The sequence below is a fragment of the Salvelinus namaycush genome, chromosome 27, assembly GCF_016432855.1.
Source record: "Salvelinus namaycush isolate Seneca chromosome 27, SaNama_1.0, whole genome shotgun sequence".
Lineage (NCBI taxonomy): Eukaryota > Metazoa > Chordata > Actinopteri > Salmoniformes > Salmonidae > Salvelinus > Salvelinus namaycush.
In genome coordinates, this window is record NC_052333.1 from 22,060,900 (window position 1) to 22,075,104 (window position 14,205).

Genomic DNA, 14,205 nt, shown 5'->3' on the forward strand with positions numbered 1-14,205 from the left:
TTTCTCCTCTTCAGCCTGTCTGTCTGTCTGTTTCTCCTCTCCAGTCGGTCTGTCTTTCTCTTCTCTTCTCCAGCCTGTCTCTGTCTGGCTTTCACATGCACATTCTCTTTTTCTTTCTTATTTTTCCACACAGATAAAAGGCAACATTCCTTGGAAAAAGACAGTCAAGTTTTCAGAATGGTCTTAAATGAGAATAATGTATGTAGTCCACAGTACAGCAGGAGGTACTCAAAACACAACGGATGTCTCAACTCTACCAGCTGTGTACTGATGTCTCAACTCTACCAGCTGTGTACTGATGTCTCAACTCTACCAGCTGTGTACTGATGTCTCAACTCTACCAGCTGTGCACTGATGTCTCAACTCTACCAGCTGTGTACTGATGTCTCAACTCTACCAGCTGTGTGCTGATGTCTCAACTCTACCAGCTGTGTGCTGATGTCTCAACTCTACCAGCTGTGTGCTGATGTCTCAACTCTACCAGCTGTGCGCTGATGTCTCAACTCTACCAGCTGTGTGCTGATGTCTCAACTCTACCAGCTGTGCACTGATGTCTCAACTCTACCAGCTGTGCACTGATGTCTCAACTCTACCAGCTGTGTACTGATGTCTCAACTCTACCAGCTGTGTGCTGATGTCTCAACTCTACCAGCTGTGCACTGATGTCTCAACTCTACCAGCTGTGCACTGATGTCTCAACTCTACCAGCTGTGTACTGATGTCTCAACTCTACCAGCTGTGTACTGATGTCTCAACTCTACCAGCTGTGCACTGATGTCTCAACTCTACCAGCTGTGTACTGATGTCTCAACTCTAACAGCTGTGTACTGATGTCTCAACTCTACCAGCTGTGCACTGATGTCTCAACTCTACCAGCTGTGCACTGATGTCTCAACTCTACCAGCTGTGCGCTGATGTCTCAACTCTACCAGCTGTGCGCTGATGTCTCAACTCTACCAGCTGTGTGCTGATGTCTCAACTCTACCAGCTGTGTGCTGATGTCTCAACTCTACCAGCTGTGTACTGTAGGTGAACTCTGACTCACCTGCTTTCCAGGCCAAAAACCTTGGCAGTCTGCCTCCCTCCTCTTAGAGAGACACCAATGTCCTCAACCCTTTCACTCTCCTTTCTTCCTCCCTCCTCTTAATTCCCTGAGTTAATGGAGACATCATTAGAGTTTGCCCCGGCCCCTAATAAAGTGTCACGGTAATTAAAATACCATATTTCTAGCAGGGGGCGTCCATGTTTCTCCGACTGTCTCTTTGTCTCTGCTGGCAGACATGATTAACACAGCGGAGGGTAGTACCAAGAGAGAGAGAGGGGGAGACAACTGATTTATCCTCCCCACCGTTTAGCTGAACCATCAATCAGGAAGCGCCGACACAGCAGCTTAGCCAATCAGGAGACAGCGCCGTAGAACAGGGCTGTGGAAACAGTCACCACAGCAGTAGCTTAAACTTCTTCTCAATAGGGGGTGCTATTTGCACTTTGTAATAATTTCGTTCCCAAATTAAACTGCCTTGTACTCAATTCTTGCTCGTACAATATGCATATTATTATTACTATTGGATAGAAAACACTCTCTAGTTTCTAAAACCGTTTGAATTATATATGTGAGTGAAACAGAACTCGAGTTAGAGCATTTTTCCTATGAGGATGTGAGAATGCAGAAATCTTCTTGCTGTTCTGAGATCTGTTTATAAATCTGCCTGTCTTCTATTGGTTGAGATGCACTGCATACGTCTTCCCCTGGGTGTCAGCGAATAGTGAGAGTTGAAATGGGGTTGCTAGGCAGAACTGAGAGCTTATAAAAGACCTCGGAACAAAGTGTCCGGCCATTTTTCACTTCGCTCTGACGCAGGGAGGACATCTGGCTGTGGCTCTAGAACGCTCCGGTTATAGGCCTTTAGATATATCCGGTCATGTTTTTATTCGGTATAGGTGTTAAAGACATCATAAGGTAGTTAATTTAAACCGACTTATAGCAGTTTATATCAGTTTATTGCGATTTTCTGGAATTTCTTAGTCACGCGCTTTCACGAGTTGGACACCTCTCCTGCACATAGCTAGCGTTAGCTGCTATTTCTACAGGAGAAGAGGACATCTTTCAACCAAAAGACGATTGTTCTGGAGAAAGGACACCTTACCCAAGATTCTGATGGAAGCTCGTCAAATAGTAATAAGTCTTTATGCTGTTAATTCGTATTTATGTTGACAAATGTTAAACAATAATTCCGCCATGAATTTCGGTGCGGTCTCGCTTTAGCGCACGCTGTATGCGCAGTAACGTTAATTTTAAAAATCTAACACAGCGGTTGCATTAAGAACTAATGTATCTTTCATTTGCTGTCCAACCTGTATTTTTTAGTCAAGTTTATGAATAGTTTTCGATTAGATTAGGTGCCTCTCCAAGATGGCGCCGGACAGATTGCTTGAAGTTTGGCCACTACTCACATTGTATAACCACGATTTGTGCCGCTACATATGCACATTTTCGAACAAACCCTATATGCATTGTGTAATATGATGTTACAGGACTGTCATCTGAAGAAGTTTATGAAGGTTAGTCAAATTATATATCTTTTGCTTGCTTGTTACGATCGCTAACCTTTGCTGCTGGTAAATGGTGTTGTGTTTCTGGCTATTGTGGTAAGCTAATATAATGCTATATTGTGTTTTCGCTGTAAAACACTTAAAAAATCTGAAATATTGTCTGGATTCACAAGATGTTTGTCTTTCATCTGGTGTCTTGGACTTGTGATTTAATGATATTTAGATGCTAGTATTTACTTGTGACGCTATGCTAGGCTATGCTAGTCAGCTTTTTTACTGATGGGGGTGCTCCCGGATCCGGGTTTGGGAGGAATTAGAGGTTAATAGCAAAAACGATCAGGAAGTCATCTGGGCAAAGTTTATAATGTTACAACTTCCACATCGCAGACGTTGGCACTGTACCAGAGGTAGAAATATTTTAAAAGTGAACCATTTCAACAAGTATCTACCCGGGAGACTGACTGACTGACTGACTGTGCTTCTAAAGATCTAAGATGTGAATAAATTATTCAAGGCAGCCAACTATTTGTCTCCGTTTCGGTCTCTGAATTCTAAACTCTAAATTCTCCTCACAGTCATAGCTCAGAGATACCCTTGGTGTTGTGATCACTGAACTGACCTTTACATTTCATATCGGATACATCAATAAATTAATTAGTCAACCTAATATCAGTATAATTATATAATGATTTTTCCATCTTGTGTAGGTTTTAGGTTAGCAAACGGTGTGTTCTGTGTATGGTAGCTATTGTACTGGCTTGTGTGGTTGTGTTCTGTGTATGGTAGCTACTGTACTGGCTTGTGTGGTTGTGTTCTGTGTATGGTAGCTACTGTACTGGCTTGTGTGGTTGTGTTCTTTGTATGGAGCTATTGTACTGGCTTGTGTGGTTGTGTTCTTTGTATGGTAGCTACTGTACTGGCTTGTGTGGTTGTGTTCTGTGTATGGTAGCTACTGTACTGGCTTGTGTGGTTGTGTTCTGTGTATGGTAGCTACTGTACTGGCTTGTGTGGTTGTGTTCTGTGTATGGTAGCTACTGTACTGGCTTGTGTGGTTGTGTTCTGTGTATGGTAGCTACTGTACTGGCTTGTGTGGTTGTGTTCTGTGTATGGTAGCTACTATACTGGCTTGTGTGGTTGTGTTCTGTGTATGGTAGCTACTGTACTGGCTTGTGCGGTTGTGTTCTGTGTATGGTAGCTATTGTACTGGCTTGTGTGGTTGTGTTCTGTGTATGGTAGCTACTGTACTGGCTTGTGTGGTTGTGTTCTGTGTATGGTAGCTACTGTACTGGCTTGTGTGGTTGTGTTCTGTGTATGGTAGCTACTGTACTGGCTTGTGTGGCTGTGTTCTGTGTATGGTAGCTATTGTACTGGCTTGTGTGGTTGTGTTCTGTGTATGGTAGCTACTGTACTGGCTTGTGTGGTTGTGTTCTGTGTATGGTAGCTATTGTACTGGCTTGTGTGGTTGTGTTCTGTGTATGGTAGCTACTGTACTGGCTTGAGTGGTTTTGTTCTGTGTATGGTAGCTACTGTACTGGCTTGTGTGGTTGTGTTCTGTGTATGGTAGCTATTGTACTGGCTTGTGTGGTTGTGTTCTGTGTATGGTAGCTACTGTACTGGCTTGAGTGGTTTTGTTCTGTGTATGGTAGCTACTGTACTGGCTTGTGTGGTTTTGTTCTGTGTATGGTAGCTACTGTACTGGCTTGTGTGGTTGTGTTCTGTGTATGGTAGCTATTGTACTGGCATGTGTGGTTGTGTTTTGTGTATGGTAGCTATTGTACTGGCTTGTGTGGTTGTGTTCTGTGTATGGTAGCTACTGTACTGGCTTGTGTGGTTTTGTTCTGTGTATGGTAGCTACTGTACTGGCTTGTGTGGTTGTGTTCTGTGTATGGTAGCTATTGTACTGGCTTGTGTGGTTGTGTTCTGTGTATGGTAGCTACTGTACTGGCTTGAGTGGTTGTGTTCTGTGTATGGTAGCTACTGTACTGGCTTGTGTGGTTGTGTTCTGTGTATGGTAGCTACTGTACTGGCTTGTGTGGTTGTGTTCTGTGTGTGGTAGCTACTGTACTGGCTTGTGTGGTTGTGTTCTGTGTGTGGTAGCTACTGTAGTGGCTTGTGTGGTTGTGTTCTGTGTATGGTAGCTACTGTACTGGCTTGTGTGGTTGTGTTCTGTGTATGGTAGCTACTGTACTGGCTTGTGTGGTTGTGTTCTGTGTATGGTAGCTACTGTACTGGCTTGTGTGGTTGTGTTCTGTGTATGGTAGCTACTGTACTGGCTTGAGTGGTTGTGTTCTGTGTATGGTAGCTACTGTACTGGCTTGTGTGGTTGTGTTCTGTGTATGGTAGCTATTGTACTGGCTTGTGTGGTTGTGTTCTGTGTATGGTAGCTACTGTACTGGCTTGTGTGGTTGTGTTCTGTATATGGTAGCTACTGTACTGGCTTGTGTGGTTGTGTTCTGACTGGGTTTCCATCTCTTTTAATTTTGAAGAGAGTAGGCAGGACACTTGCTCACAATTACACGCTTGATGTTTTATTATTTGAAGTTAAAAACATCTGCTCTCTCTCTCCCCAGTACCCGTCAGTGTGTGTACCTGTGGTTGGTTCTAACCCGGTTCTATCTATTTCCCTAGAACCCGTCTGTGTGTGGTTCTTTATTTTTTAAGATGTTATTTCACCTTTATTTAACTAGGCGAGACAGTTAAGAACAAATTCTTATTTACAATGATGGCCTACCAAAAGGCAAAAGGCCTCCTGCGGGGATGGGGCCTGGGATAAAAATTATATATATATATATATATAGGACAAAACACACATCATGGCTTGTTAGTAACACATGACAACACGGCGTGGTGGCAACACATGACAACACAGCATGGTAGCAACACAACATGGTAGCAACACAACATGACAGCAACACATGACAACACAGCATGGTAACAACACAACATGGTAGCAACACAACATGACAGCAACACATGACAACACAGCATGGTAGCAACACAACATGACAACATGGTAGCAACACAACATGACAACAACATGGAAGCAACACAACATGACAGCAACACATGACAACACAGCATGGTAGCAACACAACATGACAACATGGTAGCAACACAACATGGCAGCAGCACAACGTTGTAGCAGCACAAAACATGGTACAAACGTTATTGGGCACAGACAACACCACAAAGGGCAAGAAGGTAGAGACAACAATACATCACGCGAAGCAGCCACAACTGTCAGTAAAAGTGTCCATGATTGAGTCTTTGAATGAAGAGATGGAGATAAAACTGTCCAGTTTGAGTGTTTGTTGCAGCTCGTTCCAGTCGCTAGCTGCAGTGAACTGAAAAGAGGAGCGACCCAGGGATGTGTGTGCTTTGGGCACCTTTAACAGAATGTGACTGGCAGAACGGGTGTTGTATGTGGAGGATGAGGGCTGCAGTAGATATCTCAGATAAAGTGTAATGAGGCCTAAGAGGGTTTTATAAATAAGCATCCACCAGTGGGTCTTGCGATGGGTATACAGAGATGACCAGTTTACAGAGGAGTATAGAGTGCAGTGATACGTACTATAAGGAGCATTGGTGGCAAATCTGATGGCCGAATGGTAAAGAACATCTAGCTGCTTGAGAGCACCCTTACCTGCTGATATACAAATTACGTCTCCATAATCTAGCACGGGTAGGATGGTCATCTGAATCAGGGTTAGTTTGGCAGCAAGGGTGAAAGAGGAGTGATTACGAAAAAGGCAAACAAGTCTAGATTTAACTTTAGTCTGCAGCTTTGATATGTGCTGAGAGAAGGACAGTGCACCGTCTAGCCATACTCCCAAATACATTCCAAGCTCTAAACCCTCAGAGGTAGTAATCACACCGGTGGGGAGAGAGGCATTCTTCTTAACAAACCACATTACCTTTGTTTTGGAGGTGTTCAGAACAAGGTTAAGGGCAGAGAAAGCTTGTTGGACACTAGAAAGCTTTGTTGTAGAGCATTTAAAACAAAATCCAGGGAGGGTACATCTGAGTATAAGACTGTATCATCTGCATATAAATGGATGAGAGAGCTTCCTACTGCTTGAGCTATGTTGTTGATGTAAATTGAGAAGTGCGTGGGGCCAAGTATTGTGCCTTGGGGTACTCACTTGGTGACAGGCAGTGGCAAATGTTCAGACTTTATACTCTGCACTCTTTGAGAGAGGTAGTTAGTAAACCAGGCCAAAGACCAATCAGAGACACCAATACTCCTTAGCCAGCCCACAAGAATGGAATGGTCTACTGTATCAAAAGCTTTGGCCAAGTCAATACAAATAGCAGCACAACATTTCTTAGAATCAAGGGCAATGGTGACATAATTGAGGACCTTTAAGGATGCAGTGACACATCCATAATCTGAGTGGAAACCAGATTGCATACCCGAGAGGATACTATAGACATCAAGAAAGCCAGTCAGTTGATTATTGTCAAGTTTTTCCAACACTTTTGATAAACAGGGCAAAATAGAAGTTGACATATAACAGTTAGGATCAGCTTGATCTCCCCTTTTTATTAAAGGATGAACCGTGGCTGCTTCCAAGCAATGGAACCCTCCCCAGAGAGGAGAGACAGGTTAAAAAGGTCAGAGAATGGCTTGGCGATTATAGGAGCTGCAACCATAAAGAAGAAAGGGTCTAAACCATCTGACCCAGATATTTTTTGGGGGTCAAGTTTCAGGAGCTCCTCTAGCACCTCGGACTCAGTGACTGCCTGCAGGGAGAAACTTTGTAGCTGGGCAGGGGAAAAAGAGGGAGAAGCATTTGGGATAGTCGCATTAGAAGGGGTGGGACATGAGGAAATGTTGGATGTGCAAGGAGGCATGGCTGAGTCAAATATGAATTCTGACTTAATGAAGTGGTGATTTTAAGAGCTCATCCATGTGCTCCTTGTCAGTAACAACCACATCAGTATTAAGGGACATGGGCAGCTGTGAGGAGGAGGGTTTATTCCAGAACTTCTTGGGGTTAGACCCACAGAAAGAGAACTGCTCCTTTAACTAACTTTGGCCTTCCGGATGGTCTGAGTGCACTTATTTCTCATTTACCTGAACGAGAGGCAGTCAGCCTGAGTATGCATGTTTCGAGCATTTCGCCAAATGGAATTCTTGAGGTGGAGTAACTCTGCAGATCGCGGTCAAACCATTTTCTTTATGGGGGTGTGTCTGTTAACATTACCACTGAAATATCAAAAAAGAAGGTCCAAGTGTCTTTGACAGAGGGGATCAAGCTGATTCTATACCAATTTACAAAGGCCAAGACATGAAGGAAGGCATTCTCATTAAAGTTTTTTAGCAAGCGTCTATGACAAATCAGAACAGGTTGTTTCACTGAGCAGACATTACGAACACAGGCTGTAAAACAGTGATCACTAAGGTCATTACAGAAAATACCAGACTGATACCTATCAGGATTATATGTGAGGATAACATCAAGGAGAGTAGCCTTTTCTGGGTGTTTGGAGTCATACCTTGTACAATTGGTAATATTCTGACAAAGATTTAGGGAGTTCCTTTGCTTTAGGACTTGGTCAGGTGGTTTAAGCATGTCTACGTTTAGGTCACCTAGCAGGACAAATTCAGACTTAGTTTAAGGGGCCAGGAGAGAGCTTAGGGCATTTAGGGTACAGCCCGGTGCTGATGGTGGATGATAACACCAAGCAACAGTCAACAAAGTTTAATTTGTTAAAACCAGCCAATCAAATTTTCGGGGGACAGACTTTGTGGAGACAACCAAGCATTGAATGTGTTCCTTGGTAAAGATTGCCACTCCACCACCTTTGGAAGATCTGTCTTGCCGAAAAAAGTTATAACCAGAAAGGTTAACATCAGTGTTCAAAACACTCTTTCTTAACCACGTTTGAGTAATGACCAACACATCTGGATTGGAGCTGTGAACCCATACTTTCAATTGATACTTTTTAGGTACTAAGCTTCTAGTGTTAACGTGCAGAATCCCCAGGTTTTTATGAGAGCAGAAATCTGTGAAGCAGATATCAGAGCACAAATCAGAATTGGGGCTAGCAACAGTAGATGGGCCAGGGTCAGGGCCAGGGTGTACATGCACATTTCCAGATATCATCAGCAGTATTGTATAATCAGGGCAAGGCAGAGGACCGGGATCTCTGCAGTGTTGATTTTTTTTATGACATTTGAAAGTGCATCAGATGGCAACAAGATTATATTGTACAGCAATTTCATCAGGTAACATGAATACAAAGTCGGGCGAGAGGTGGTTAGAATAGGATGGGAGGCCAAGAGTCTGTGTAGCCAATAGAGAGTCAGAGTCCCCAGTGTGGGAACAAAAGTATGTCCCACGGTCAGGTAAACAAGCAAGTTCATAGTCAACAAAGCACGCAGGAGTCCTGAGGCAAATAGCATAAAGCACAATAAAAAATATATCGACTTGGGGCTAGCCGCTGTAAGTTCAGAGTCATTCGCCCCAACAGTGCATGTGTGCTGGATGCGAGCAAAAGCTCGGGAGAGAGAGGGGGGAGTGTGGCGGGGGTACCTGTACCAGACAGGGAGACAGGCCAGGGCAGACGGTGAACAGGTCACCAGGTGGAATCCTATCACCCACTTGGGAGAATCTATTTTCGGGTAGGCAGATTCCTTGTAGAAAATCCCAGCTAGCTACCTAATGTAGCTAGCAAGTCTGTCCACGGTTTTTTTCCAAGTGGAAAAGGAGGTCGTTAGCTAGCTATACCCCTTCAGTTTCGGCGAATGGTCCTTTACGACGTCCAAACAAAGTTGTCCTGTAGCTGTTATATTTTGGAGATTGTGAGGAGGATATCTTCTGATGTGAAGACCCGGTTCTATCTTTCTCCCCTATAACCCGTCAGTGTGTATGCGTGGTTCTAACCCGGTTCTAACTTTCTCCCCTATAACCTGTCAGTGTGTATGTGTGGTTCTAACCCGGTTCTATCTTTCTCCCCAGAACCCGTCAGTGCCACCTGCTGCTGGACGTGTTCAATTCAACAGAACATGAGCTGACGGTCAGCGCCAACAACAACCAGGACCTGGTGCTGCACGCCTCAGAGTGTCAGAGGTTTGTGACCTTTAACCTGCCCATTCACAAGGGAGTCAGTGGATAACATTCTACTCCATTCTATGTATTAAATGTACACATATTGTGGGCCAGGTTTCTCTTATGAACATGAGCACATAAATTCATTTACGGATATGAACACAAACACAAATCCAACCAGTCAGAGTCATATGAGTGAACGATGTACACTGACCAAGCCTGTGTTGTGTGATTATGTGATGTATATAGCCTGCAGTGTATTTTCTGTCTTCAGGTGTGTTAAACTGGTTTCTTATAGCCTGTAGTTGGGCTTATGAGACTCTAACGGCTAGGAATGGGTTAGTTCTGACCGGTCAAATCTGCCTTGTCTACCTAACCATTGTAGTTAGGTCCGTTGTTGACATCCCTCTGATCCCATTTGTGATGTTTTTACTGGGGTCAATAATGACAGCTTCTGGAGCAGCCCTTTAAAGGGATAGTTCACCCAAATTGCAAAATGACATTGGCCTCCCATACTCAACGGACCCAGAACGGGGTCAATACGGACTGCCAGTCGAGCGTCGACCCCAGGTATCATACAAGCCCACATAAGACTTGGAAAATGTATACAATTACAAGAAATGAACAATCCCTTTAAACCACCCCCCCTTTACTAACCTAAACTCTCTATGAAGCTGCTCATTTCACTGGATTTTAGTACGAGACAAGAATTTCCTGTTGACTTTGAACACTAAGCGGGAAGCTCCATCAGTAGCTAGCTGTATCTCTAAACGCACATTCATTCTGTATTGATGAAGACATGTTGGAAGTTTGTTTACAGTGAGCTACTGTACGTCTTGACATGGGATTATTCTGACACTGTCGCTTCCTCTCCCTCCCCTCCCTATCTCTGAACCTCGCCTCTCTCCCTGCCTCCATTCCTCTCCTCTCTTCCTCATACCGCCTGTTAACCCTCTGAACATTACCGAATTCTGATTCCTGTCACAGCTATCTCTGAGCAGCGTCGTCCTCCTGCGATGAGTGCAGGTGGGGAAGTGTGCATGTGTGGGGAACACCACATGGGTGTACTCTACAGGAGAGGAATGCTCTCTTACTTCCTGTATGGGAGAGAACATGGAGTGGTGTGGGGGGTTGTTCTTTTCAGCCACTCAAACATTTTTCAGAATATCCTTCTCTAGGACTTTTTTTTATTGAACCTTTATTTAATTAGGCAAGTCAGTTAAGAACACATTCTTATTTACAATGACAGCTAGGAACAGTGGGTTAACTGCCTTGTTCAGGGGCAGAACGACAGATTTGTACCTTGTCAGCTCGGGAATTTGATCTAGCAACCTTTCGGTTACTGGCCCAACACTCTAACCACTAGGCTACCTACCTGCCACTGACTATTGGACAATGTAGCTTTTAGGACAGCTCTACAAATGATTAGCTTATAGCTATTTCCCTGTCTCCACTTTGTTTCCTTTTAGCCTGTGAATGTTTGTCTTTCTTATACTCTACACGGCTGGTTCATAAGTTAGGTCCATCTTGCTGTTCAAAAGATGTAGGGAGGTCTCCTAACTTTTCCAGGAAAGTGACAGTAAGACTTTGGAGCTCCTTGTTCTCTAGTCTATTGGTACAATAATAACACGTTATGAATGATGCACCAACTGCATTCAGAGATGTCTTTTTAAAGAGGTTGTGTTATCTTTTAAAGAGTTTTAATTAAGAGTGTGCACGTGAGCCAGGCAGGTCAGCGGTTCATTTTTAATCGCTGATATTACAGCTGCGGTGGAGACAAAGAGCTCCGAATCCCGCCTGAGCTTCCATACATTAGAACAGGAAAACACTCTCAGTAAACTTAAGCCCTGGATTCTATAAGATATTAAGAAGGGAAATTGTCCAAATCATTTTTTATGCAGTTTATTAACTTTTTTTAAAACAATTATTCCATCTGTATATATTGCGTTATTAACAAAAACCCTCTCTGTTTATATAGTGCTATTGTATTAGTTTAAAGTTAAGCTGGGAAATGTTATTTGCATTAATACTTCCAATGCACATGGCATGTGGATGCAGAGAAGGAGTAATTAAGAAAAACACTCACTCTGTTTATATAGTGCTATTCTATTAGTTTAAAGCTACACTGGGGATTTTAATTTGCAGAAATACGACGCTGCTCGTTCATGGCAGAAAGAAAGAGGTTTGGTTGCTTTCATGTTCTCCCATCTTTCAACGCTCAGCCTCCTCCTAGATCTTTAACCCTCGCTCCTGTTCATTACTGCTGAAAGACAGATGAGAGGAGCAGGCGATATGAATGAGAATGGCCGCTCTGATGTTTGGAAGCCCTAGAAAGCTCGAACACAGACCTCTGTCTGCCTCTTCAACCAGACATGCTTTTGTATGAGGTTTTCACCGTGTGGGATAGGGAGAATAGAGAGAGCAGGACTTGTGTCTATTTTAGTTAGGTTGTTTTGTCTTTGTGCTCTCCAAAATTCATTGACCCCTTTGGTGTTTAGGTTCATCTTTGTCTTGATTTGTGTGGGCTGCTACAATATTATTCATGACTTTCATGAAATTCACAGCATGAGACCTCAAGGGACCATAACCCACAATTAAAATGAGAGAACCTTTATGCAGACCTGAATAGTAAGTAAGCCAATGTAGCGGGGACGAGTGACATACTTGTTGATGAACAGAAAGCTAAATACACTCAGTTGCCAATTTATTAGGTACACCCATCTAGAACCGAGTACCAGAACAGACAGAATTCTTCTGGAAATTCTTGCTCAATTGGTATCAAGGGACCTAACGTGTGCCAGGAAAACATTCTCCGTACCATTACACCACCGCTACCAGCATGTACTGTTGAAACCAGGCAGGATGGTGTGCAGCTTCTTCTTGTTTTTAGCTGATAGGAGTGGAACCCGGTGTGGTCGTCTGCTGCAATACATCGACCAGTTGTGCGTTCCAAGATGTTCTGCACACCACTGTTATACTGCGTTGATCTCTCTCATCAACGTGCTGTTTGCTCCCACAGGACTGCCGCTGACTGGATGTTTTTGTTTGTTGCACCATTCTCAGTAAACCCTAGACACTGGCGTGCTTGAAAAGCCCAGGAGGCCGGTCATTTCTGAGATACTGGAACCAGCGCGCCTGGCACCAACGATCATACCATGCTCAATGTCGCTTAGATCACTTGTTTTGCCCATTCTAACATTCAATCAAACAGGAACTGAATGCCTCGATGCCTGTCTGCCTGCTTTATACAGCAAGCCACCGTGGCCGTGGGGACTCACTGTCTGTAGGTGCAAACCATTTTCGTGAACAAGGTGGTGTACCTAATAAACTGATCACTGGATGTATATCTGTCAGCTTCCAAACAAACTACTATGAGAAATGTGTTCCCTAAGCCCTAGGAAACTCGAAGACAAATGGACCAGAGCCAACAGCCATGGCTGTTGTTCTCCACATTGACTTCCTTGTGTGTATGCGCGAGTGTATTTTTGTGCATGTGCCGTTTTAAGTGCCTGAAGTGTATCAGTTTAAGCTCTGACTGCCAGACAGAGAGAATCCCTGAGGGATGTCCTCTTTTTATATCTCTGTCTGTTCTGTGTGAACGAAAGCTCAGGGTGAACATCCTTGACTGGAGCGTCCCCTCGTGTGGTGATGAAGCCTTCCTTTTCAACCCAGCCTTATCGTAGTCCACGTAATATCCTTGAAGTTTCTTTGCTCCGTTCATGCTGCAAGCTGCTGGTATTTCCTGCGTGACCGGAAGCCTCTGTTGGAATCACAGGTCTCTGCTGGGGTTTTGGTCTTCCAGCTCTGTGGTGGTGGTGGCCCATTTTGAGCCGCTCAGCCTGTTTACAGACATGGGTGATAGAGAACTTTGAAACAACAGCCCAATACACAGCAATCTGAAATGAATCTTTCCCCAGCTACTGGCTGGTGAGGTTGTTTAAAAGACACTAGACTAGTTTGCAAATGTATTATTATCAGCCTATGTTTTGGCCTTTTTTTATTAAAGAAGTGATAGTTTTGCCAGCATCTGTGTACTGTGACTATAGTCAGACACGTGGGATGTGTCCTGGATGTGTCCTGGATGTGTCCTGGATCATCCAGTTGATCCAGTGGCGGCTTCTGGTCGACACACCCCTCTCAGGCAACCTCTCCCCTCTTCAGCTGTGTCTCCTAGAGGGCTTTGGTCAGGGGGTGTCCGCATGTGTGACGTAGCTTAGAGAGAGCGAGAAAGAGACCACCTCTGGCACCCCAGCAAGTGGTGACTGCAGCGTTTCTCACTTTACTCACACAGACTCAGTCAGACCTCTTTCTGTTTACACATGCCTATCGGCACGAACACGTGTATGTCACACAAAGATGGTTTCCATGGTGACCACTTATCCACTTTCCTGTGTGTCTTACAAGAAGGCAGAGAGTATTATTCGACCATTTCCTTACGATGCTCTGTAATATCTGTCTGCTGAGGAGATGGGGGCCGTGGTTTGTGTGTGCATGCGTGCAGGGTTTTGGCGCTTCCTCTGCGACAGAGATGAGACCTGAATGTTCTGAGGTTCACTTCCTACTGCGCAAGATTCACTTCACATCCAGGGGGAAAAAA

At 44.1% G+C, this 14,205-nt stretch overlaps 1 protein-coding gene across 1 annotated transcript in view; it reads left to right on the forward strand.

Moving 5' to 3' along the window:
• trappc9 (trafficking protein particle complex 9) overlaps positions 1–14,205 on the forward strand; it is a 293,236-nt gene that overhangs the window by 173,662 nt on the left and 105,369 nt on the right. The window contains exon 20 of the mRNA XM_038966127.1: positions 9,519–9,629. Coding sequence (XP_038822055.1) covers positions 9,519–9,629 — 111 coding nt within the window. The remainder of the gene's footprint in view (positions 1–9,518; positions 9,630–14,205) is intronic.